At 40.9% G+C, this 27,187-nt stretch overlaps 1 protein-coding gene across 1 annotated transcript in view; it reads right to left on the bottom strand.

The window, feature by feature from the left end:
- Positions 1 to 26,527, bottom strand: part of cacna1sa (calcium channel, voltage-dependent, L type, alpha 1S subunit, a) — a 37,105-nt gene extending 10,578 nt beyond the window's left edge. The window contains exons 1-35 of the mRNA XM_084416817.1: positions 26,185 to 26,527; positions 25,138 to 25,243; positions 21,713 to 21,852; positions 21,494 to 21,633; positions 21,264 to 21,416; positions 20,902 to 21,107; positions 19,905 to 20,008; positions 19,229 to 19,374; positions 19,044 to 19,125; positions 18,143 to 18,303; positions 17,705 to 17,930; positions 17,407 to 17,614; positions 16,735 to 16,855; positions 16,537 to 16,651; positions 14,480 to 14,579; positions 14,233 to 14,302; positions 14,022 to 14,154; positions 13,514 to 13,643; positions 12,949 to 13,008; positions 12,758 to 12,864; positions 12,547 to 12,634; positions 12,366 to 12,473; positions 12,227 to 12,279; positions 11,987 to 12,133; positions 11,014 to 11,215; positions 9,899 to 10,057; positions 9,471 to 9,581; positions 7,485 to 7,568; positions 6,371 to 6,418; positions 5,278 to 5,304; positions 5,079 to 5,204; positions 4,825 to 4,890; positions 2,029 to 2,120; positions 1,793 to 1,952; positions 1,177 to 1,304 (exon numbers count right to left, since the gene is read on the bottom strand). Coding sequence (XP_084272943.1) covers positions 1,177 to 1,304; positions 1,793 to 1,952; positions 2,029 to 2,120; positions 4,825 to 4,890; positions 5,079 to 5,204; positions 5,278 to 5,304; positions 6,371 to 6,418; positions 7,485 to 7,568; positions 9,471 to 9,581; positions 9,899 to 10,057; positions 11,014 to 11,215; positions 11,987 to 12,133; positions 12,227 to 12,279; positions 12,366 to 12,473; positions 12,547 to 12,634; positions 12,758 to 12,864; positions 12,949 to 13,008; positions 13,514 to 13,643; positions 14,022 to 14,154; positions 14,233 to 14,302; positions 14,480 to 14,579; positions 16,537 to 16,651; positions 16,735 to 16,855; positions 17,407 to 17,614; positions 17,705 to 17,930; positions 18,143 to 18,303; positions 19,044 to 19,125; positions 19,229 to 19,374; positions 19,905 to 20,008; positions 20,902 to 21,107; positions 21,264 to 21,416; positions 21,494 to 21,633; positions 21,713 to 21,852; positions 25,138 to 25,243; positions 26,185 to 26,372 — 4,295 coding nt within the window. The 5' untranslated portion in view covers positions 26,373 to 26,527. The remainder of the gene's footprint in view (positions 1 to 1,176; positions 1,305 to 1,792; positions 1,953 to 2,028; positions 2,121 to 4,824; positions 4,891 to 5,078; positions 5,205 to 5,277; positions 5,305 to 6,370; positions 6,419 to 7,484; positions 7,569 to 9,470; positions 9,582 to 9,898; positions 10,058 to 11,013; positions 11,216 to 11,986; positions 12,134 to 12,226; positions 12,280 to 12,365; positions 12,474 to 12,546; positions 12,635 to 12,757; positions 12,865 to 12,948; positions 13,009 to 13,513; positions 13,644 to 14,021; positions 14,155 to 14,232; positions 14,303 to 14,479; positions 14,580 to 16,536; positions 16,652 to 16,734; positions 16,856 to 17,406; positions 17,615 to 17,704; positions 17,931 to 18,142; positions 18,304 to 19,043; positions 19,126 to 19,228; positions 19,375 to 19,904; positions 20,009 to 20,901; positions 21,108 to 21,263; positions 21,417 to 21,493; positions 21,634 to 21,712; positions 21,853 to 25,137; positions 25,244 to 26,184) is intronic.
- Positions 26,528 to 27,187: the final 660 nt, after the last annotated feature.

The raw sequence follows: 27,187 nt of genomic DNA on the forward strand, positions 1-27,187 counted from the left end.
TTTTTGGATGAAGTCATCAATCCGTTTGACTTTTGGAGACTTTTCCCCATCCAATCAATTTCTGATTGATAATAAAATCAAGTTTTATTATTTTATAATTTATTATTTTTAATTTTAAAAGCATCTGGGGTCTCATTTATAAAACTGCGCGTAGGATCCTTACTATAAGTGTACGTGCGCCTGAAAGCCAAAAAATAGTTATAAATATATTTTGATATATTTATAAAAGCGTGTGAACGCCAGAACCTGCGCAGAATCCCCTTTATAATCCCAGTCAGAGGAAGATTGTGAACATGCGTCTCCTCCCCAAAATAACCATATATGAGCTCACAACGCCTCCTTTTACTATGCATATCCTCATCTGCATATCATTTGCATATGCATATTCATCCACGAGATGCCATGTTTAACGGTACAAGACATCAGGAAAATATGAGATATGGATGTGCGTCACATTACATTGCTAACAATCATTTAGTAGCCGATCCTCGCCTTGTGTTTGAATAAATAAATCAAATAGTATAAAATACATTTCAGAGAAAGTTTTTCTCAATCTTTTACACCGGCCATATTTAATTGCTTTATATTTTTAATGGAAACAGAAAGGCCTTATTGTTCATTATTGATCATTATTTGCGTGTACATATTTTCTGCTATTATCATGCGCTAAGCAAACATTAACACACAGCGTGCCTCAGAGTGTTCAACAGCAGCGCATCACTACTAATATTTCTATTCATTAGAATATAAAAAAATTAGTAACTCTCTGTGATGATTTCATGTAATTTAAGTGCTTACCTCCATTAATGAGAATGGCATATTTAATCTAAATGTGCGTACGCAACAGTTATAAATGAGGCCCCTGATTACAGAAGGAAAATGTGTTGCAAATGGCATTTCATGTTGATATTAAAGTCGGCATTAAACGGAAGTTGCACTACTCTTTTCTTCTCAAGGACAAATGTGGGCGGGGCTTGACTGTGTCCGTGGGGAATTGATTGGATTGCTATTGGTGGATCTCATGTGAGTGACAGGTTGCCCCGCCCACATCCTCAGAGGGAGGGAAGTTATTTTGATTCAAGATTACGAGGAACATGAATTTAAAACAATGATGTGCACCCAGAAATCATTTATAGTAACACTTTGATTTCATGGTGACTTTAGCGCTTTGCTTACGTTGCCTCAGGGTCGTACTCAGCCCAGATCTTCTTAAACTCGTCTAAATGATGCGGCCCCAGTATCGACCAATCACGGGTCAGATAGTCAAAGTTGTCCATGATCACGGCCACAAACAGATTAATGATCTGCGATAGAAAACATTCAGTGTAAGTTAACGCGCGTGTCTATGCATGTACAGTCCATAAACCAAAGTTTATTCAGACTCCTTCAACATTTCTCACATTATCACAGTTTATTCGCTATAGTTTAGAGAATGGTAATAAAATATGAGCAGAACTCAGCTGATATTTGACTGGTTTAGTCCATCCTTCTGTTAGACTGTCTCACACATGAATTATGTTGAATATCTGTCAGCTGTTAAATTTAACTACACAATTAGATAATACCAGTTTAGCTCAACCAATCACCAAGCAATGCTTCATTTTGTTCAGTCTGTGTGTAAAAAGAGCATTAGCAATTAAAGAAAACACACTTCAGCAAAACATGATCAGCTCAAAGTGTCCGAATCATTTTTGGTCCCAAATGTGTATATATGTCACTGGTAGTCTCTGTATGAAGAATATTTGGGTGTAATATGTCACAGTTTACTTTATGTTGGAGAGTGTGTACTCACTAGGAAAGCGCAGAGCATGTAAAAACTCATGAAGTACAGAACAGCGAATCCAGAACCGCACGTGAACTCTTCTCCAGGAAGGTATTCTGACTTTGGGTCACAGCGCTGACCGTACAAACAACCCAACATGATCTCCTGCCAGCCCTCGCCTGTGGCACACCTGTGGACAGGTGTGTGTCTTTACAAACATGCTCATAACACACACACACACACAGCGAGGCCTTCACTGTCACTACCTGAATAGTACCAGAACGGCTTGAGGAAACGTCTGGAAGTTGTTGTTCCGGTTGATCACGGTACCGTCTAGTAATGCGATTTTGCCAAAGACCTGATAAAGGAAAGTCACATTATCATTAGTGTGATGCTGAAAATACAGGACTGAATATTTTTGACTTTTTGTCAAAAACTTGTAATCTTTGTTATTACAAACTCTTCAAATTGCTTAAAGTGAAATTGAGAAAAATCTCGCATTGAGAAAATATCACAAAAGATTTGCGCAAATCTGTAATGGAAACGTCATTTCGCGAGTTTTTTATAGACATTTAGAAAATATCGCAAAAGATTTGCGCAAATCTGTAATGGAAAAGTCATTTCGCAAGAGTTTTTTATTGGCATTTAGAAAATATCGCAAAAGATTTGCGCAAATCTGTAATGGAAACGTCATTTAGCAAGAGTTTTTTATTGGCATTTAGAAAATATCGCAAAAGATTTGCGCAAATCTGTAATGGAAACGTCATTTCGCCGAGAGTTTTTCATCGACATTGAGAAAATAGCGCAAAAGATTTGCGCAAATCTGTAATGGAAACGTCATTTAGCAAAAGTTTTTAATTGACATTTAGAAAATATCGCATAAGATTTGCGCAAATCTGTAATGGAAACGTCATTTCGCCGAGAGTTTTTCATCGACATTGAGAAAATAGCGCAAAAGATTTGCGCAAATCTGTTATGGAAACGTCATTTAGCAAGAGTTTTTTTATTGACATTTAGAAAATATCGCAAAAGATTTGCGCAAATCTGTAATGGAAAAGTCATTTCGCAAGAGTTTTTTATTGGCATTTAGAAAATATCGCAAAAGATTTGCGCAAATCTGTAATGGAAACGTCATTTAGCAAGAGTTTTTTATTGGCATTTAGAAAATATCGCAAAAGATTTGCGCAAATCTGTAATGGAAATGTCATTTCGCCGAGAGTTTTTCATCGACATTGAGAAAATATCGCAAAAGATTTGCGCAAATCTGTAATGGAAACGTCATTTAGCAAGAGTTTTTTATTGGCATTTAGAAAATATCGCAAAAGATTTGCGCAAATCTGTAATGGAAACGTCATTTAGCAAAAGTTTTTAATTGACATTTAGAAAATATTGCAAAAGATTTGCGCAAATCTGTAATGGAAACGTCATTTCGCCGAGAGTTTTTCATCGACATTGAGAATAGCGCAAAAGATTTGCGCAAATCTGTAAAAGAAACATCATTTAGCAAGAGTTTTTCATCGACATTTAGAAAATAGCGCAAAAGATTTGCGCAAATCTGTAATGGAAACGTCATTTAGCAAAAGTTTTTAATTGACATTTAGAAAATATCGCATAAGATATGCGCAAATCTGTAATGGAAACGTCATTTCGCCGAGAGTTTTCCATCGACATTGAGAAAATAGTGCATAAGATTTGCGCAAATCTGTAATGGAAACGTCATTTAGCAAGAGTTTTTCATCGTCATTTAGAAAATATCGCATAAGATTTGCGCAAATCTGTAATGATAAAGTCATTTCGCAAGAGTTTTTTATTGGCATTTAGAAAATATCGCAAAAGATTTGCGCAAATCTGTAATGGAAACGTCATTTAGCAAGAGTTTTTCATCGACATTTAGAAAATATCGCAAAAGATTTGCGCAAATCTGTAATGGAAACGTCATTTCGCCTAGAGTTTTTCATCGACATTTAGAAAATATCGCAAAAGATTTGCGCAAATCTGTAATGGAAACGTCATTTAGCAAGAGTTTTTCATCGTCATTTAGAAAATATCGCATAAGATTTGCGCAAATCTGTAATGGAAACGTCATTTAGCAAGAGTTTTTCATCGACATTTAGAAAATATCGCAAAAGATTTGCGCAAATCTGTAATGGAAACGTCATTTCGCCGAGAGTTTTTCATCGACATTTAGAAAATATCGCAAAAGATTTGCGCAAATCTGTAATGGAAACGTCATTTAGCAAGAGTTTTTCATCGACATTGAGAAAATAGCGCATAAGATTTGCGCAAATCTGTAATGGAAACGTCATTTAGCAAGAGTTTTTCATCGACATTTAGAAAATATCGCAAAAGATTTGCGCAAATCTGTAATGGAAACGTCATTTCGCCGAGAGTTTTTCATCGACATTTAGAAAATATCGCAAAAGATTTGCGCAAATCTGTAATGGAAACGTCATTTAGCAAGAGTTTTTCATCGTCATTTAGAAAATATCGCATAAGATTTGCGCAAATCTGTAATGGAAACGTCATTTAGCAAGAGTTTTTCATCGACATTTAGAAAATATCGCAAAAGATTTGCGCAAATCTGTAATGGAAACGTCATTTCGCCGAGAGTTTTTCATCGACATTTAGAAAATATCGCAAAAGATTTGCGCAAATCTGTAATGGAAACGTCATTTAGCAAGAGTTTTTCATCGACATTGAGAAAATAGCGCATAAGATTTGCGCAAATCTGTAATGGAAACGTCATTTAGCAAGAGTTTTTCATCGACATTTAGAAAATATCGCAAAAGATTTGCGCAAATCTGTAATGGAAACGTCATTTCGCCGAGAGTTTTTCATCGACATTTAGAAAATATCGCAAAAGATTTGCGCAAATCTGTAATGGAAACGTCATTTAGCAAGAGTTTTTCATCGTCATTTAGAAAATATCGCATAAGATTTGCGCAAATCTGTAATGGAAACGTCATTTAGCAAGAGTTTTTCATCGACATTTAGAAAATATCGCATAAGATTTGCGCAAATCTGTAATGGAAACACGGCTACACTGATCGTGCGTGTTGTACCTGCATGCCGATGACGGCGTAGATGAAGAACAGCATAACGATGAGGAGAGCCACATATGGTAAAGCCTGAAAAACACACACCAACACCCTCGTTACACACATCGGTATTACAACACATACCTGTAGCAGATTATAATTAATATGTATTCTGTGCACATTGTGTTATTTAATGTGTGATGCTTTTATGTATACTGTTTACGTGACTCTTGTTAATTGCCCCTTGGGGACAAATAGAGTGTTGCGGACCATCAGACCTGGAATGATTTGATGAAGGTCCACAGCAGGTTTCGAATCCCCTCGAAGCGGTTGAGCAGTTTGACTAACCGCATGACGCGGAAAAGCCGGAAAAGTGTGATTGACACGCTCATGTTCTCGGAGTCCTGAGGAACAAACGGAAACGCTCAAGAATCTACGGTTGACACCAGCTCATTTACGCACTGAATCTTCACTTACTGCTATGGCTTGCATCGGATTCACTTCCTGGAACAAGAGAAAATGTTTGGCAGTAATTAAACTCGTGAGTCACGTGAGTCCATTTCACTTGCAAAATCAAAGTGTTGTTTGATTAACCCTTGTGCATCAGTTACAATCAGTTACCCATAGAGGACAGAAATGTCTGTCAAAAAACTAAATTCGAAGCTTGAGAGCACAGACTCAAGTTTGGTCTCAGTTTAAAGAAGATCTTTGGCAGATTATTGTTGAAGTAAAAATTTTTTAAAAACTGAAACTAACAAAAGAGGTTTAAGTTTATGAAAATTATTTATGAGCAATATTTTATATTAAATATATATTTTATGAAACATGTTGAACTCTAAAACTGCTAGAAAATCAAAGTCATAAATCTAAACAATTTGTGTTCCAAATCTGAGGTTGACATCTCAAAAAATGATCTTTCAGCGAGAGTGTGTTTGAGCGCAGTACCACGCTTTCCCCAGTAGATGCAGCAAAGCTCCACTGGGACTGTGTGATTGGATGTGGGATAATATTACAAGCACACACACAAACCACACTCAGACATCCATACCAACACAAACACAATTATAGCTGCATAATTTATCCAATTGGCTCAATAATATGCATAAGTAGAAAACAGGAATAAAGCGAGTATTTGCTTTATAGGCCAAACATGAGAAAATGGCACATCTGGTAAAAAAAAATATAAAAAATTAAATTTTTGAAGCCTTGCTAACAGAATGAAAGCCTCTTAACAAAGGTTGCATAATTGTATAGTTAAATGGCCCTGGGATTAAAAATAGCATTTTTAATGGCTTTCAATGAGGACTGTTTTGCTCCTGAGAGGAACTATTTTGTGTTACCAGTGCAAAATAGATTTATTAAAGGAAATGGGGGTGAAATAGTAAAATTCCAATATAAATACACACCTGTGCCAAAATGTATGCAGTTGGCATTAACTCAGGCAAAATGATCAAAAGAACAAACCTGAAACATGTCCATAAGGATGCACAAGGGTTAAAATGGCTGACATGAACTCTGTTCAATTATAGAGTCATGGAGCGGATGTAAAATAACAGAAATTGATATTTACAGAGCAGCCGGTGAGACAGTACAGTCCGCCCTGACCGGCGAGAGCCGTCTGGAGAGAGGAGACGAGTGAAACACAACGTCAGCGACACAACAGGGACAAATACACTGCAAAAAAAGAGGTTCTTACTCAGTATTTTAGTCTTGTTTCCAGTCCAAATATCTAAAAATTCTTAAATCAAGATGCATTTACTAGATGAGGGAAATGCCGTAAGATATTATATCTTGTTTTCTGGGAGGAAAAATCTAAATGAAGTGAGTTTTTGCTTAAAACATGCAAAATTATCTTCCAAATGGGTTCATTTTTTTTATCTTGTTACTGTTTGAATTAACGTTATTTTTCTATGGAAGCTTGTTTCCGCCACAGAGTGAAAAATAAAAAAAGGTAATTGCGACTTTTTATCTCACAATTCTGACTTTTTATCTCAGAATTACCGGATGTAAAGTCGCAATTGCGTGATATAAAGTCGCAATTGTGTGTTATAAAGTCAGAATTATGAGATATAAACTCGCAATTGCGAGAAATATACTTGAAATTCGGACTTTTTTTCTCAGAATTGCATGTTTATATCTCGCAATTCTGACTTTATAATACGCAATTTGGAGATATAAAGTCAGAATTGCATGATATAACCTCGCAATTATGTGTTATAAAGTCAGAATTGCGAGTTATAAAGTCAGAATTGCGAGATATAAAGTCAGAATTGCGTGACAAAGTCGCAATTGCGAGAAAAAAAAGTCAGAATTCTGACGTTATAAGACGCAATTGCGACTTTATTTCACGCAATTCTGACCTTATATCACGCAATTGTGAGATAAAAAGTCGCAATTATCTTTTAAAATGTTTTTTTCTGTGGCGGAAACAAGCTTCCATATTTTTCTGACCCCATTGGCAGATAATTTTGCATGTTTTAAGCAAAAACTCACTTTATTTTGATTTATTTCCCCAGAAAACAAGACATAATATCTTATGGCATTTTACTACTTGATTTAATCCATCTTGATTTAAGATTTTTTTTTTATGTTGGACTGGAAACAAGACAAAAATACTGAGTAAGAAAAGCATTTTTGCAGTGTAATACTGGAACATATAGTCATAACATTTAAGTCAAACTTACGTCAATTTCACTCAGTATGACGTCTACAATACTGCCCACCACGATTACGAAATCAAAGACGTTCCAGGGGTCCCCGAAGTAACCCTACCAGAGAAACACCTTTTAAATATGAATCATATTTCATATGCACATTTCTACATGATCAAACACATCTTACTACAGTCCTTCTGTGTCTGACTGATAGTTTACACTGTTTTATCAAGTAAAAGTCTTTTAGTTTAATTGTACAAACGTCCACGTGTCTTTAAATCAGATTTTTATCAAGTAAATGTAAGAATAACTGGTAATATTTAAACTGGACTGAAGCAGCTTAGCTTTACCTGATTATCCAGACATCATTTAATAGAAAAATCATGAGCATCAAATATGATCATCATTTCAGGACGGTTTATTTGTTCATCATTGTATTGCATTCGTATTAAAAGACCTTTAATCATAAGCATTCAAATATCATCTTACTAAGACATATTATTGGCAGATATTGATATTTATATGCATTTTATGTAAGTATCTGCTATAGTGTTATAAAGATCAGAATTTCATCACTTTTTATCCATATAAATATCAGCATCTGCACCGAAGTGCATATTTTTGTTCAGTTTAGTTTAGTATCTGAATAAAATTTAGCGTTTTTCCCCCTCCATATTCTAACTGTTGCAGATATGAGCCATAAAAGCCTGATGTATCAAATATGATATTCAACACTTTTATTTTTTTGAACAAAAAAATTATTTTGTCTAAATAACTATTATTTCATGTCAGGCTTTACAGGGTTAACATAATTATACTTTAAGTAGTATGAATTAACCGTTTTGGTTCCACTTTATTTTGATAGTCCACTTTAGACATTCTACTAACTAAGTAACTTTTCAACTACATGTCAATTAACTCTCATTATAGTATTAGTAGACTGTTAGGTTAGGGTTACACCGTGTCCTAACCAGACGCGATGCGAGTATGTCCACACTAGACGCGACGCAACTGCGAGATGCATCAAAATCAATCAAAACCCACAGCCAATCAGAACAGCTTGTGGGCGGAGTCAGCCAATCAGAACAGCGTGTGGGCGGAGTCTCGCGGCGAGTGCACAGCACCAGAGAGTAATCAAGACGGCACTCGCAAGAAAATGGATAAGGACATATTCATATTAGCAAATATTACACCATTTAAACATTATTCAAATACATAGGCTGAGTTACTAAAACAAGCTTTGTCAAAGAATACACATGTTTGTTCACAGTTTGAACGTTCTTGTTTCCATTTGTTTAATTTCAAGATCTGAGGTGAATTATCCACTGTTGCTTTTACAGTTAAAGCTGGAGCACTAAATGATATTCAGAGTCACATGACACGCTTTTAACATTAAATAAAGCACATAAACAGCACCTGAGATCATCATCGCCACACTTTGTGTTTGTTGTTCCAGCGCGACGTCACAGAAAAATAGAAACCGTTTCTAAAACAGAATTGTGGCGTGTCGCCGTCGCGGCTGGTTAGGACACACACTCTGATTAACATGTAGAAGAGGCATTTTATCGCGCGTTGCGGTGTCGCGTGTAGTTAGCACACGGTGTAAACATCAAGATAAAAGTGTTTAAAAGTGTGTGGGAGAAGTTCTGTGTGTCTGTGAGTTGAATTAGATTCAGTCAGTGATTATGTTGGTGTTCGGGTTAGTAGAATAAGTTGACTTGTAGTTGCAAAGTTAAAGTCAGTAAAATGTCTGTTGGAGGACCATCAAAATAAAGTGTTATCATCAGATAAGCAGACAGTCTACTAATACTTTATTGAGAGTTAGTTGACGTGTAGTTGCAAAGTGACTTATAGCTAACAGAATGTTAGGGAAGGGACCATCAAAATAAAGTGTTACCGCAAACATTTTTTTATATATTTTGTCTAAATGACTATTATTTCATGGTAGGCTCTACAGGGTTAGCTTTAAAGTAGTCTGAATTAGTCATTTTCTGGCAGCCCAAACGCAAGACTCACCTTTGCTTTGAAGGCGCCGAGTTTGAGCAACATTTCCACTGTGAAGAGAACAGTGAAGATGACATTCAGCATGTCTGAGAGATCGGTGATGTGATCCGACTGGTTACAGTGCTGAAGGATAAACAAATTAAATATGTATAATTACATCACTTCACTTCAGAAGACCTTTATTAACCCTTTATTAATAATAGACGCACTTTTATGATGAATAGATGCACTTTGATGGACTTCCCAAAAAAATATACCCATAGACTCCCATTATAAAGCTTGGAAGAGCCAGGATGTTTTTTAATATAACTCTGATTGTTTTCGTCTGAAAGAAGAATGTCATATACACCTAGGATGACTTGAGGGAGAGTAAATCATGGGCTAATTTTCATTTTTGGGTGAACTATCCCTTTAACTCTGTGGTAACGCTGTGTTCTCACCTGCATCCCCAGACACATGGTGTTGAGCATGATGAGGAGGAACATCAGGTACTCGAAGTAGCATGAGGTGACGATGTACCACACCTGATACTGATACGGGTTCTTCGGGATGTAGCATCTCAGAGGACGGGCCTTCAGCGCATACTGGACACACTGGCGCTGACAGTGGAGAGGTGCATTATAAACTGGAATCGTGAGACATCATTAGGTGTGTGTGTGAAGGTTAGTGGTGGAACGGATCACAAAATTCACAGTCCGGATCATTTACGGTTTGAGACATTTACGGATCATTTTTCGGATCAGCAACATTTTTTTATATAATATATATATATGGGGGGGTGTAACTTTGCTTTTAATTTATTACTTAAAGCTCACTTGAAGTTCTTCGATACCACATCAAAAACTATAGCCTAACTGATAAAGATCAAACATTATTAAAAACAAATGAACAGTCAACAAGTAAGAACGAATATACAAATTACAAGCAGAGATGAAGACTAAATAACAAAGTTACAAAGTCTAACAGTAATATTCAGGTACAGAAATGAATAATTAAGCCTAAATGTAAAATAACACTATTTGTTCACTGTAGAAATTAAATATAGTTTTATCGTTGTTAAAGCTGTATTTTGTTGTTTTATTAACATTAATGACACAGACAACAGCAGGAATATTAGGCTGCTGTCACTTTAAGACCGAATATACCGACACACATCCGGTTTCTTTCTCAACTGTTCACTGATGACAGAACCGAGAGAATACTTGCCGAGATGGGTATTTAGACATCATTTTGTGTTTGTGTCCATTCAAGGGCAAGGAAACGCGAAAGAGGAATCAGTCCGGTGTTCGAGCGCTGTCTGAAACACCTCTCTCTCTCTCTCTCTCTCTCTCTCTCTCTCTCTCTGTCTTTCTCTCTCTCTCAGTCTCTCTGTCTCAGTCTCTCTGTCTCTCTCTCTCTCTCTCTCTGCTTCGAGTCCAGATTTTCACCTCTTCTTCTGCGTTTAAAATAGTTTAAATGTGTAAATTGGCAAGACAAATTATAAACTTTCACTCTTAGCAGTTAATCCGCGAATCAACAACTGCGACCCGTTTCACCCCTAGTGAAAGTGCGGTACCTGGTTTTTGTCCAGCTCGCAGTTTTTGAACTCCTGCTCTCCCTGTTCCTGGAAGGTGACGATGACGAAGCCCACGAAGATATTCATCATGAAGAAGGCGATGAGGATGAGGTAAACAATGAAGAAGATGGAGATCTCAATGTGGTTGTTGTAAATAGGGCCAACGTTTTCCAGATTCGAGTCGATGGCTTTATACAACAAGCTGTGTAAAGGCACAATAGGGAGAATGGGTTGCGCCAACGTTTTGATCAAAAGCTGTATAGACAACAAACATGAAAGGAAGTTGTTCATTAAAGGATTAGTTCACTTCAGAATTAATTTCCTGATAATTTACTCCCCCCACTTCATCATTTTCTAAAAAACAACAACATTTATATACTATTTAACCACAAATGCTGGTTTTCCACGAGCTGTGATGCAACACACATTACGTAATCATGTTGAAAGGTCAAGCGTGACATAGGCGTAAGAACAGACCTAGTGTTTACAAAGCCGTGCAAAGACTAAGACAAACGGCATTTACAAATAAATAATAAATAAATAAAAGGTAAAACAACGATGTTGGAGAATTTTGAAGTTGGAGGAGAAAATGTGATGGAGTTTTTCGCCCTTCCCTTCATTTCTGAACCGGATCACGCGTACATCACAGCTAGTGCAAGATGAGCATTTGTGGTTAAAAAGTATATAAATGTTTATTTTGTTCTAAAATGTCCGCTGGTTTGTCTAGATAAGACTCTAATTCCTCGGCTGGATCGTGAAGAGACTCTGAAGCTGCACTGAAACTCACATTTGGACCTTCGACCAGTTGGACCCCATTACTAAATGGAATACAATCCTGGAATGTTTTCCTCAAAAACCTTCATTTCTTTTCGACTGAAGACAGAAAGACATGGATATCTTGGCTGACGTGGAGGGTTGAGTAAATTATCAGGAAATTTTAATTCTGAAGTGAACTACTCCTTTAAACACCTACTCTGGCCAGCCTTCGAATGTGGAAACGGTGAAGAGAGCCAGCATGCCGTTCAGAATATTGTCGAAGTTTAAGTCGCTCTTCATCCACACGCGTTGACGGAGCACCATGTCATGAAGAGCGTGTTCCTGGTGTTGGATATACGTTCCCCTGAGAGCATCACCGAAAGAGAGAAGAATTATGTGGATTTGGAGAGTTTCAGATCTCGGAGTGAAGGAGAAATGAATGAAAGATCAACCATACTGGCATTCTTCCGCCGTCATTTTGAGCGGGTCTGTGCAGGAAAAAAACTTCCCCTGCCAGATTAACAGAAAAACAACAACACATTAAATTCTCCTCTTTTCCAGACACAAAGACTAATGGGTGTTGTGAACTCTCTGACCTTGAAAAGCTGGACACCAATGCAGGCGAACATGAAGTCCAGGAGCATGGTGACTAACACGATGTTTCCGATGGTCTTGATGGCCACAAACACACACTGGACTACGTGCTAAAAGACAGCAAAGACAGATAAATGGAGGACCGGGACATCTGTCATGTTGTGTTCTCAAAACTAGACTCACTTTGAGGCCTTTGGCTCGATTAATGGCTCTTAAAGGTCTCAACACTCTCAGGACCCTCAGGATCTTCACCACTGAGATGGCACTTGATCTATAGAGAGGCATGAGGACTGTAAATAAATGTCATTTTTTAAATAATTTTGTTTTATTTACTTAAACCTTCAGCTGTTTGTATCTAATGTCAGCACAAGGCCATATTGCTTTTAAATCTCACTCCATTCCCATGGACAGCAGGGAGACGCCGACCACAATCAGGTCCAAAATGTTGAAGGAGTTCCGGCAGAAAGACCCCTGGTGTAAGAAGGCGCCGTACGTGGTCATCTGCAGTGGACGGAGAAGAAATTAACCAATCACAGAACCCAAATATAACAGCTTTTCTGAACGCACACCGAACTCTCGTCTCACCTTTAGCACAATCTCTGCTGTAAAAACTGAGGTGAAGACATAATCAGCGTAGGCCAGGACCTGGAGCGGAGTACAACGGCAGGTGTATGTAAACTCTCAGAAAAAAAGGTACAAAAGCTGTCACTGGGGCGTGCATAAAGAGTGCATATTCGTACCTCAAAGGTACGTATTGGTACCAAAAGTGTGCATACTAGTACCAAAAGTGTACATATTAGTACCAAAAGTGTACATATTAGTACCAAAAGTGTACATACTAGTACCAAAAGTGTACATATTAGTACCAAAAGTGTGCATACTAGTACCAAAAGTGTACATACTAGTACCAAAAGTGTACATATTAGTACCAAAAGTGTACATATTAGTACCAAACATTTACATACTAGTACCAAAAGTGTACATATTAGTACCAAAAATTTACATACTAGTACATACTAGTACCAAAAGTGTACATACTAGTACCAAAAGTGTACATACTAGTACCAAAAGTGTACATATTAGGACCTAAATGGTCCTCCCCTTTTTAAAGGGGATTGTATAGAGATGTGCGAGTCTTGAGATGGTGTACCTGGTTCCTGAAGGACATTGGGTCGATGGGGTCCTCCGCAGCCAATGAGATACTGCTGAGCAAGATGAAGAGGAGGATGATGTTGGTGAAGGTCGTGGCGTTGATGATGCGATGGCAGAGTTTACGAAACCTGAGCAGAGAGACATGGATAAACAGAAGCAGTCGATTTACAACAGATAATTTTCTCTTTGTCTTTTGTTGTTTGATTAGTGTTATTATAGAGCAGGAATATTAGTGTTATTATAGAGCAGGAATATCAGTGTTATTATAGAGCAGGAATATTAGGCTACTGTCACTTTAAGAGCTGCCGGATCCAATATACTGATACACATGAACACAGAAAACAGAGTCTCGCGCTTCAATGGTTTAAAGTCATATTGAAATGCTCACAAAGGAATTGATAAGAGGAATCGAAATTTTAATTTTATAACAAGTATCCGATTCCTGACCTCAAGTATTCGATTCCCAACCCTAATTAGTGTGACGGAAAAGCAAGTGATGTTTTTACTTGTTCTGCGGGCCGAAGATGAAGAAGGAACTGGCCTCTGGCATCGGCACCACGGTCTCCTTCAGCTGCAGGTCTGCCATTGGACGAGGCCGAGGACTGATGGGAATATCTGGCTCCTCCTCCTCATCGTCACCTGACCACGTCAATCACAACGTCAGCGGTAAAACATACGAACTGAATAAACTAAGCTAAATGATCCTTTATGCTTTACCTGGGAAATCAGCTGGAGGAAATGGATCTTTAATCTCGTTCACATTTGATTCAAATTCATCTACTTTGAGCTGCAGATTAATATAAAGAAACACATGAATCAGAGTAGTAATTTCTTATCTTAAATATGCTAAAACTGGCACGTTGGCATCAGTGCAATTATCAGTTATCGGGTATTGTCCGAATACAAAATTCACTTCTAACGCCATTTCACAGTAATATACTGATGTCATTCTGTCAGTTTTGACCTTGGCTGTGGTGGGAATCCCGTCAATCTTGGCTCTCTGCTCGGCTAGTTTCTTTGCCAGCAAGGCCTTGTCTTCCTCGCCTTTATCGGGTAGGTTTTCTCTACACCGAGAAAAAACAATGGATCAGAAATTTCTGTAAAAATCAAGGGTAGCGTCAGTTCTGGCAGGTCACGTTAGTCAAGCTCACATCAGTGACTCTCAGCTGATCCACGTCTACCTATAGGAATACGACACCTATCACTGTATTCATATATAAGCTCCTCCAGTATTATCAGCAGCTATCGCGTTTCTCAGGAGCTGATTACCCTCCTCCATCCCCAGCTCCTCCTCTCGTTTCTCAGCAGCTGATTACCCTCCTCCCTCCCCAGCTCCTCCTCTCGTTTCTCAGGAGCTGATTACCCTCCTCCCTCCCCAGCTCCTCCTCTCGTTTCTCAGGAGCTGATTACCCTCCTCCCTCCCCAGCTCCTCCTCTCGTTTCTCAGCAGCTGATTACCCTCCTCCCTCCCCAGCTCCTCCTCTCGTTTCTCAGGAGCTGATTACCCTCCTCCCTCCCCAGCTCCTCCTCTCGTTTCTCAGGAGCTGATTACCCTCCTCCCTCCCCAGCTCCTCCTCTCGTTTCTCAGCAGCTGATTACCCTCCTCCCTCCCCAGCTCCGCCTCTCGTTTCTCAGCAGCTGATTACCCTCCTCCCTCCCCAGCTCCGCCTCTCGTTTCTCAGGAGCTGATTACCCTCCTCCCTCCCCAGCTCCTCCTCTCGTTTCTCAGCAGCTGATTACCCTCCTCCCTCCCCAGCTCCGCCTCTCGTTTCTCAGGAGCTGATTACCCTCCTCCCTCCCCAGCTCCTCCTCTCGTTTCTCAGGAGCTGATTACCCTCCTCCCTCCCCAGCTCCTCCTCTCGTTTCTCAGGAGCTGATTACCCTCCTCCCTCCCCAGCTCCGCCTCTCGTTTCTCAGGAGCTGATTACCCTCCTCCCTCCCCAGCTCCGCCTCTCGTTTCTCAGGAGCTGATTACCCTCCTCCCTCCCCAGCTCCTCCTCTCGTTTCTCAGCAGCTGATTACCCTCCTCCCTCCCCAGCTCCGCCTCTCGTTTCTCAGGAGCTGATTACCCTCCTCCCTCCCCAGCTCCTCCTCTCGTTTCTCAGGAGCTGATTACCCTCCTCCCTCCCCAGCTCCGCCTCTCGTTTCTCAGGAGCTGATTACCCTCCTCCCTCCCCAGCTCCTCCTCTCGTTTCTCAGGAGCTGATTACCCTCCTCCCTCCCCAGCTCCGCCTCTCGTTTCTCAGGAGCTGATTACCCTCCTCCCTCCCCAGCTCCTCCTCTCGTTTCTCAGGAGCTGATTACCCTCCTCCCTCCCCAGCTCCTCCTCTCGTTTCTCAGCAGCTGATTACCCTCCTCCCTCCCCAGCTCCGCCTCTCGTTTCTCAGGAGCTGATTACCCTCCTCCCTCCCCAGCTCCTCCTCTCGTTTCTCAGCAGCTGATTACCCTCCTCCCTCCCCAGCTCCGCCTCTCGTTTCTCAGGAGCTGATTACCCTCCTCCATCCCCAGCTCCGCCTCTCGTTTCTCAGGAGCCGATTACCCTCCTCCCTCCCCAGCTCCGCCTCTCGTTTCTCAGGAGCTGATTACCCTCCTCCCTCCCCAGCTCCTCCTCTCGTTTCTCAGCAGCTGATTACCCTCCTCCCTCCCCAGCTCCTCCCTCCCCAGCTCCTCCTCTCCTTTCTCAGGAGCTGATTACCCTCCTCCCTCCCCAGCTCCACCTCTCGTTTCTCAGGAGCCGATTACCCTCCTCCCTCCCCAGCTCCTCCTCTCGTTTCTCAGGAGCTGATTACCCTCCTCCCTCCCCAGCTCCACCTCTCCTTTCTCAAGAGCTGATTACCCTCCTCCCTCCCCAGCTCGTTAATCCTAAGCGGGGTTATTGCTGCTCTCCTGCTCTGATCTATGCTAGGCTGCCCAGAACAGAACCATACCGCCAATCCAAACTGTATGCTAATTGTCAATCGTATTTGAGGATAGTGGTCCTGACAGAAGTCTCTTTCTCATGCTTTTGACCTTTGTCACTCACCTAAGAAGCCTTTTGCGTTTCTTCTCCTCTGTCTTCTCTTTCTGGGCCGAGGTCAGACTCTCCGCCTCAGCCAGATTATCCACCGCGATCGCCAGGAAGACATTTAAGAGAATATCTGCGGTTCAATGCTCAGGAAAGCCATCATCCTTTTCACATGGAATTTCTACAATTCACACATTTGTGCCGCATGAAGGATACAATTTCCACAGATGAACAGGATAATGAAGTAAATGCTGACCAGGATTCCAGGCACGGCGGGACCTCCGTGAGCCATGATGCCGTCGTACATGACGTAGTTCCAGCCTTCACCTGTCAGGATCTAAAACAGAGAGAATACAAGACACTGGAGAGGCTTTGTGGATCCAAACATCTCGCTTATCATACTCACTTAATAATGTTGGGTTAAAAATAACCCAACGAGTAACCCAACTATGGGGTGGTATAGCACCTTCCCAGCTGTGGGTTATTTTAAAAGTAACCCAACAGTTAACTATTTATTTTTATTAATGACATTATTTTTTATGAATAAAATACACTTTGTTTTCAAATACAGATTTTTTGTTTGTATAGAACAATAATTATGTCTCAACAAATATTTTTAAATTAGGACCTAAATATTGGGGAGTCTAGAATTTAATGTAAATATACATAATTGTGTACATAAATTCAAATTCAAAATACACAAGTGTACATACAACATACGTTTTTTAACCCAACAGCCGAGTTATTACTAGAAATTACCCAAAGATTTTAAAAATGACCCAACATTTTTTGAAAATAACCCAACCTAGTGACCCAATAGGTGTAACCCAACGGTTGGGTTAAAAAAATAACCCAACGTTTTTTACTGTCTATGAATGATAAATGTACCTGGAAAACCGTGATCAGAGCCTGAGGAAAATTGTCAAAGTTGCTTCGTCTCACATACTCATCTGGAAAATTAAACTTCCCCCCGAAAACCTGCATGCCGAGCAGAGCGAAGATGACGATGAAGAGGAAGAGGAGCAGAAGCAGGGAGGCGATGGAGCGCACAGAGTTCAAGAGAGACGCCACAAGATTACTGAGCGACGTCCAGTACCTGAAAATCACGCACAGTTCTGATCAATTCTCATGCACACATACACGCCTGGTTCTTCTGGTCTTCACGGTGGTGACGAGAATCACATACCTTGTTACTTTGATGAGACGCAGAAGCCGAATACAACGCAGTATGGAGATCCCCATGACAGACATTATGTCCATGTTAACGAGGATGAGCTCCAGGATCCCCACAGAAACCACAAAGCAGTCGAAACGGTTAAAGAGGGACATGAAGTAAGACGGCAGCCCCATTGCGTACATCTTCAGAAACATCTCCACCGCAAACAGAGACAACAGCACCTTATTGGTATTGTCTGCAAATGAGGTAAAGCAACATAAATAAATACCCTTATGGAAAACTTGGTTGTTGGATGTTCATCAGTGGTTCATAGTAATTTAGCAGAATGTTAGACTTTTGGGATCTGTGGCCATAACAATCCACTTATTCTTTTGTGTTCCACAGAAGAAAGAAGTCATAGAGGTTTGAAATGAGTTGAGGGTGAGTAAATGATGACAGAAGTTGAACCTTGGAAGTTGGTGAGAGACTCGGGCTGATCATGGTGTTCGGTTGCAATTGCCAGAGTGTTGAATAACACCAGCAGAATCACCAGCCAGTAGAACAACCTGGACTTCACCCACACACGACACTTCCTCCTAAAAAATCGGTTCCATCGACGAGCGTGTCGACTGTAAAACACATGCAGAGAGAAATTCAAAGCATTTATGTTTTAGAAGTCAAGTCAAGTCACCTTCATTTATATAGCGCTTTTAACAATATAGACTGTTTCAAAGCAGCTTTACAGTGATAATAGGAAATTAAAGTAACAGAGATTGTTTTGGCTTTACAGCAGATCTAGAATAAAGTTATTGTCCAGATAAAGTTAGTTTTGATTGATTCACTTCCGTTGTAAAGATCATTAGTTATTAACTTAGGGGCTGCTTACACTACACTGTTTTAACAGAAAACTTTTAATGCGTTCTGGCTGCTCATCCGCATGGCAACAGCGCCTGGTGGCTCAAGAACGCAAATTTTGAAATAGGTTCCAAGTTTAGAAAAATGTTGAAACCGTTATCAAAACGTGAATCTGTGAAAACGCTGACGGCGTGCTCATGCATATCACGTGTTTAGTCTACAGGTATGCGCGTTTGAATATATATATACTGTATGTGCAGCCGTGTAGTCTTTCTTTACAAATTGACCACACCAATTTACTTGTCTGGCCTGCACAATACAGAATTTTTTGCATTTTTCACATGTCCATGCGAACTGGAATCATTTGGACAATGTTTTATCTGTACAGAGGTGAAGGGAAGGAGGCCTTCACAGGGAGAGTCTAGTTGACATTTCAGGACTGCGTTGTCGTCGTCTAGAAATATCCTCCTGGACACGAAGTCAATCATTCCCAACAGTAGATCGCTCAACTCACACATAAAACATGAGTTTGTTGAGACCCTCCAGCTCATAGAGAGTTTCTGATTCTGATCCATCCTTCTGAAGTGGGAGCAGACCTGTGGAGACCAATAGTGCCACATTTAACCAGATTTCACCCCCATGAGCCTTGGTTCTCAGCGGCTGTAGCTTGTTAAAGTGTTTGTGAGTGTTTTTGAGCACCTTGCCCCTCCTGGTCATTGTCCATGACCTCCGCCTGTATGATCCACTCCATGTATCCCTTCAGATCCTCATCGAACTGCTGACGCTCCCGTAGTATCTGATACTCTCCACTTCGAGAACTCTTTTCTCGCTCCTTAGTGAACTCGCTGACCACAGAGAAAGAGACAAATATGAGATGGTGTGCGGCAAAATCTTTGAAACATATCACTACTAGTGGTGGAACGGATCACAAAATTCGCGGTTCGGATCATTTACGTATTTTTTAGCCACGGATCGGATCATTTTTCGGATCAGATGGAGTCGGACTTCTGTAGAAGTTGAAGTATCAACTCAAGCTTTTTACTCAAGTAAAAGTGTAAAAGTACTGGTTTCAAAACTACTTAAAGTATAAAAGTAAAAGTAATGTAAGGAAAAAATGCCATTAAAGGCATTATTATAAAGGAAGAATTATAAACGTTCACTCTATGATGGTTAAAAATATTACATTTATTCACACCGCGAATCACATGCGTGCCAAACCGTGGAGCAGCTGATCCGTACGGAACAACTGCGATCTGTTGCACCCCTAATCACTACCAGTCAAAGGTTTGGACACTCATTCTTCATCATTATTGTGAAATATGGACAGTAACGTGTAGAGTGATAGTACAGATATACCACAGATGTTTGGACTTACCCGCACAGAACCCCCAGAACCAGATTCAAGATGAAGAACGAGCCCAAGAGAATCAGAGTCACGAAATACAGCCAGGGCCACTCCATTCCAATCGCATCATTCACCTGTAGGAAGACAAGAGTCGGCTGTCGGATCCCTATCATAGTCCTTTATATCAGTATATCAGGTCTTGGAGTCTCTACTAAGGAGCTGACAAGTTGAATCAAGTGTGTACGGTTGTGGATCTGGGGGTACTGTTTGGGGTTCTGCATGACCATGTTTGGGAACCACTACTCAATAGGGGCTTTCGCACCAGAGGAACCTTCTCATAGTTCCTAGAACTATTGGCGGTAGTACTCAGATTTTGGCGTGTTCGCACCGCAGGAACTAGGAACGATTTTAGTTCTAGGAACTCCTTTTGGAGGAACTAATTTACTCCTACTTCAGAGTCGGTCTAAACCAGCACTATAGGAACTACCAGTGACGTTAGTGCTCTCTGATTGGCCGAACGCACGCGAAACACCAGAACCCGCCATTTAAAAAAAAACATGGTGTAAACACACAGATTATAGCCTATATATTTACTCCAGGAACTAACTCTACGAACATGTAAAACAGTGATCGATGAAGCTCTTAATCTTTACGCTGAGGAGAATACCCAACGCAACTTTGAGGAGACCAAGAGAAACATGATTATGTATTTCTGCTCAGCAACACTGGACATCAAACACACGACATACACTAATAACTTTTCATTACTGTCTACTTTCTATGTATAACAGTTCTATCTAATAACGTATTAGACAGGACCATTAGACAGATCGTAAACTAATGAACAACTACTGAACAATCGTCAAAATAAAAGCCACAACAACAAGCACGTCACTTCAGAGTTCCTACTGGCGGTGTGAATGCAACCAGGAAAACGTTCCTAGGGGAAGCATTAGTTCTCAGGGAATCGACCTGGTGGCGAGTTCATATAACTACCCGCTGCAAAAGACCCTTATGTGTCACTGACCCAGTACAGAACATCGGTCCAGCCCTGAGTGGTGATGCACTGGTATACAGTGAGCATGGAGAAACCCAGATTGTCAAAGTGGGTGATGCCGTCATTTGGCCCGGGCCATCCACCACGGCACTCGGTTCCGTTAAGAGGGCAACGCCTGCCGTTACCAGCCTGAGCGCACGGAGCCGCACACTCGCCGTCCCCCGTGGCGATGATATCTGTGACATATATCAAAACAAAGACAAAATTAGACAAAATTTGCATTTATTGAAGGAAACACCAGTGCCTGCAAGATGGCAAAAGGAAAACATTTAGGTAAGTTTCGATGTTGGTTCTATGTGAGTTCACTTCATCTATCTTGCATCATTTCTTACCTGTGCCGGTGTGGTAACATGTTTTATGCATTTTGCATTTGAAAAGCTCCAGGCCTATGATGGCATAGATGGTGACCATGAAGAAGACCAGCAGAGAGATGTGGAACAGGGGCAGCATGGACTTGAGAATGGAGCTCATCACCACCTGCAGGCCTGGAGGAGACATTACACTTTAACCAGCCAACTCCAAAAAATTTGAAAGGTGAGCAGAAGAAGGTGTTGTCACTTACTGGGGACCCCGGAGACGAGCCGCAGGGGCCGCAGGACTCTGAATGCTCGGAGGGCTTTCATGTCAAAGCCGCCCTTCTGTTCCACTGGCGCCTCGACACCGCTGATGTTATTGATGAAGTCCACCACAACTGTGAACAACCTGAGGGACGTCACACAGTAGGTGTTTGTGTACTTTGGGTGTTTCTGGTCATATTCAGGGAGTGGTGTGTATGTCTTACCCCATTGTCACAATGACAAAATCTAATATATTCCAGCAGTTCCGTAAATAAGCATCGGCATGAAAGAGTAATCCATACGCCACGATCTTCAGGAAGCATTCCATAGTGAATATGATGAGAAAAATGTACTCAAGACTCTCCTGTGAACGTACACACAGAAAATTGAGATGAATGGAGCTGTCAGCACACTTCAGTACAACCAACTGACTCAAGGTGTTTGGTGTCAGTGGGTGCTTTTCCACTTCATAACTCTTTTGTTTTGACTTTGAATATCTTGACGTGTCTTTTTATATTTTGGGAACTTACACACATTGGGTTTGGTGGGAACGTGGCAAAGAATTGCTTGAGCCTGACACTTTCCACCGGTTTCAGTCGAGGCATTTTGAAAACGACCCAGACCCAGACGCTGAGAATTTTATAACCAACATGGCACCTACTGTTAGCTTGAAGCAGACACTGTGTGTTTCTACTGACATTTAGATGGATAGATAGATAGATGCATAAGCTTCATCACAAAACAAAACTAGATGCAAGGTTATTACCATCCAAATGCTTTGATGTCGACCTGATTGCAAAACAAACAATCTGACAAATTGTATTACAAACCACAAAATCTTTCAGATAACACTGCAGTGATGAGAGAGCTCTGCGAGTGTGTGAGAGCATATAGTTGAAGTTTGTGTCTAATTTTAAAACGTCTACACATGCAGCGTCCCATAGGCATGCGGTCAAAGCACCTGCTTCTTTCAGTCACCTGAGTCAAGGTCACGCACGCTTACAAGGGTTTAGTGAGATGAATATCTGGCATTAGGTGTCAGCCATTCTGCCAGAAGATACATTTTAACTAGCCACTTGTTCATTTAGGATATAGATATATAAGAACAGAATACAATATATAAATATGGAAACATTTAAATCACCCTATTTTATGTTATTAAAAGGTTTTTAAACAGTCTACAGTGGGTGGAGTCTGTAAGGGGGTGGAGTCTATAAGTGTCTGTGAAGTCTTAGGTTGAGGTATGTCTTAAGGCGGAGTCTACAGGTATTAGGCAGGGGTTTATATGTTGAGGAGTGTATGAGGGCGGGGTCTATACGTTGTCTTAGGTGTCTTAAGGTTTAGCCTACAGGTATTGGGGAGGGGTTTATATGTTGAGGGAGTGTATGAGGGCGGGGTCTATAGGTTGAGCATGTGTCTTGAGGCGGAGTCTACAGGTCTTGGGGAGGGGTTTATATTTTGAGGAGTGTATGAGGGCGGGGTCTATAGGTTGTCTTAGGTGTCTTAAGGCGGAGTCTACAGGTATTGGGGCGTAGTTGGTAGGCTTGTTCGACTTCATGCAGCTCTGCGCAAAACCGATCGGCGGCTGACTTGAAGCAGTGCATGCCGGTTAGAAATTTTGTCCGACTTGATACAGCGTCGACGCCATGTGATTGTGACGTATGCCATCAAAGTTCCGCGAGAGCGATTCGAGAGTAGCCAAGTAACTTATCAAGAACGGCTGCACTGGACTGCACGAACTCTGATGATGACACAGCTGTTCAATGATTGGCTGGATTCACCGCATGACAACGATCACGTGTGTTTCGTGTTTATTCGAACACCTTTAGTTCCTCTAAAGCTCACAAATCAGCTTTTTATAACAGTAAACACTCTTTCATGTAGTTGCGATGTTATATTGTGTCATGTTTATCAAATTAAAACTGATTAAAAAACGTAGACTCCACTTCATTGATAGTAGCTTATGTTGAACTTTATTCTTGTTCAAACAGACGCTGTATGAAGCAGTACATAAAGTATTGAATGAAAATGTCTCTGAAACATCTGTGTATTATTTGGCAAATATTGCATTCATTTCACTTCAGCTGTGGTAAAGTATGTGAACACCACATGAGCGGTCACTACGGGAACTAGAAAGTGTCCGACTTCACGTCTCCGTTTGCAGCTCCTGCCCACCTGCACGCGGCTACTCTCGTCGATCGGTTGCATCCAGCCACAGCCGATGTCGAACACACCTTTAGGTTGAGCATGTGTCTTGAGGTGGAGTCTACAGGTATTGGGGCGTAGTTTATATGTTGAGGAGTGTATGAGGGCGGGGTCTATAGGTTGTCTTAGGTGTGTTAAGGTGGAGTCTACAGGTATTGGGGAGGGGTTTATATGTTGAGGAGTGTATGAGGGCCGGGTCTATAGGTTGAGCATGTGTCTTGAGGTGGAGTCAACAGGTATTGGGGAGGGGTTTATATGTTGAGGAGTGTATGAGGGCGGGGTCTATAGGTTGAGCATGTGTCTTGAGGTGGAGTCTACAGGTATTGGGGAGGGGTTTATATGTTGAGGAGTGTATGAGGGTGGGGTCTATAGGTTGAGCATGTGTCTTGAGGTGGAGTCTACAGGTATTGGGGAGGGGTTTATATGTTGAGGAGTGTATGAGGGCGGGGTCTATAGGGTGTCTTAAGGTGGAGTCTACAGGTATTGGGGAGGGGTTTATATGTTGAGGAGTGTATGAGGGCGGGGTCTATAGGTTGAGCATGTGTCTTGAGGTGGAGTCTACAGGTATTGGGGAGGGGTTTATATGTTGAGGAGTGTATGAGGGCGGGGTCTATAGGTTGAGCATGTGTCTTGAGGTGGAGTCTACAGGTATTGGGGAGGGGTTTATATGTTGAGGAGGAGTGTATGAGGGCGGGGTCTATAGGTTGTCTTAGGTGTCTTGAGGTGGAGTCTACAGGTATTGGGGAGGGGTTTATATGTTGAGGAGGAGTGTATGAGGGCGGGGCCTATAGGTTGTCTTAGGTGTCTTGAGGTGGAGTCTACAGGTATTGGGGAGGGGTTTATATGTTGAGGAGGAGTGTATGAGGGCGGGGTCTATAGGTTGTCTTAGGTGTCTTAAGGTGGAGTCTACAGGTATTGGGGAGGGGTTTATATGTTGAGGAGTGTATGAGGGCGGGGTCTATAGGTTGAGCATGTGTCTTGAGATGGAGTCTACAGGTATTGGGGAGGGGTTTATATGTTGAGGAGGAGTGTATGAGGGCGGGGTCTATAGGTTGAGCATGTGTCTTGAGGTGGAGTCTACAGGTATTGGGGAGGGGTTTATATGTTGAGGAGGAGTGTATGAGGGCGGGGTCTATAGGTTGAGCATGTGTCTTGAGGTGGAGTCTACAGGTATTGGGGAGGGGTTTATATGTTGAGGAGGAGTGTATGAGGGCGGGGTCTATAGGTTGTCTTAGGTGTCTTAAGGTGGAGTCTACAGGTATTGGGGAGGGGTTTATATGTAGAGGAGTATATGAGGGCGGGGTCTATGTTGTCTTAAGATGGAGTCTACAGGTATTGGGGAGGGGTTCATATGTTGAGGTTGGTTGTGAGGACACATTCTATAGGTTGTCTTAGGTGTATTAAGATGGAGTCTTGTGTGTTCGCGTGTGAGAGAGAGACTCACTAGGTTGCTGTTGGTGTTATTCGTATCTTCCTCAGGCATTGGCATGAAAACGGCCAGAGCTACACAGTTTGCAAAGATGGTGAGGAGGATGATGATTTCAAACGGTCTGAGAGACACGTTCAGGAAAATACACCAGCTTCTCTTAAAGTGAGAAATATATTCCTGCAGTGATAATGCGCAGTATAATAATGTGTGTTGTACCATAGTGATCTACATGACGTCTCAGTGTGCTGTTGTGTGTGCGCTAGCATTCTCTGAGCTTAGCATGTCTGTATTTAGTGAGCTGGAGGACAGAACAGCTGTTCTCTCAGAATATCAGAGCACTGTGCTGAAACACTGACATTTACACACACACTCATGACTAAATCAGCTCATTAACAGTCTGTCATCTCATAGTTGCTTGCTGTAGTTGAACACTTTGTGACTCTAGTAATGAATGTATGCTTGTTTACTGATATGCAGCAATGAGATAAAACATAGAGTAAATTAAGATGTTTGTTTAGTATATTGCAATATGTCAGCAAATAGTCTAATTAAGTTGATGTTGAACTGAAACATAACTGAGAACCTCTTTAAGACCGCTTATCTATGAAAGACATTTTATTTTTGTTATGTCATTTATTTGTATAACATTTTTGCTTCTTAATATTTGTGTGGAAACTGATAAACTACCATTAAAATGTTTGGGGTAAGTTATTTTCTTTTAAATTAACACTTCTATTTCGCAAAGACACATTTAATTAATCAAAAGTGACAGGAATTTAAAATAAATGCTTTCAATTCATCAAAGAATCCTGAAAATAAAAATGTACCACGGTCTACATAAGCACATCTTACTTCAACATTGATAATAATCAGAAATGTTTCAAATCATCATATTTGATTGATCTCCGAAGGATCATGTGACACGGAAGACTGGAGTAATGATGCTGAAAATTACTTTTACGTACTTTAACAACATGCATTAAATGAACTGACATGTTTTAGTGACTCTGCACAAAAAACATTGTTGTAATTAAAAACATTTTCTGATTTGTTAAAGGATACTTCCACTCTACGATGTTGATGCAGGCCTTGCGGAAGGGGTTCTTCAGCGTGAGGAAGAGGAGGGATCGTGCGGGCCGAGGGTTTCCACCTGTGGCCTGGAGCTTCTTGAGTTTCTCTCTCTGCTTCCTCTTCAGCGTCTCTTCATCCATGATGAAGGAGGTCATGGGTGCTTCGCCACCGCCCTCCATGATCCGATCAGAACCGAGCAGGAGGCGCGGGAATTCTGGAGATCAGGTACTCGGCTCAATAGTTCAGGATCTTCTCGGGACTCAAAAATGAAGCTCTCTGTCTGTCTGAATCTATTCCTCGCACTGTCTCTCTCTGCTCTTGTGTGGTTAGTACTGCAGCTGTCTGACTTAAAAAAATAAATATAGACAATGCGTGTCACTCACGTGCGTGTGTGTGTGTGTGTGTTAGGGGACAACAGAACATGACACAGTTATGGTCACAGAGGGATAGATGAAGAGGCAGGACATTAGCACAGTCATAACTTTGGAATGTTCTCATTGGCTTTTTCTGTTTGGGCTTTGTGACATCACTGAGCTGGCAAACCAATCAGCTCACAGATAAATCAATATGAAATTTGGTGTCACAGTTTTTTATGATTGTCCCAATGACTATTGTGTCTCAACAGTGCAAATGGGTGAATCTCATGACAACTGTCAATGTCATATTTCATAATTATTATGACATTATATTTATCTATGGTTTATTCATTTTAATAATAACACACACACACACACACACACACACACACACACACATATATATGAAGAGTTCAGATGCAAAAGCCTCTAAGTGCCATCTGAAATTTTCTTCTAGAATGATCATTTTTATCAAGCTCGTATATTGAAGTTCAGTAATTTCACTTAAATGACAATTAATAGGTAATTTTCATTGCCATTTAAGTGAAATTACTGAATTTAGAGGCTTTTGAATCTGAACTCTTCATATATATATATATATATATATATATATATATATATATATATTAAAACATTCA

The sequence above is a fragment of the Rutilus rutilus genome, assembly GCF_951802725.1.
Source record: "Rutilus rutilus genome assembly, chromosome: 8".
In the NCBI taxonomy this organism is placed as follows: domain Eukaryota; kingdom Metazoa; phylum Chordata; class Actinopteri; order Cypriniformes; family Leuciscidae; genus Rutilus; species Rutilus rutilus.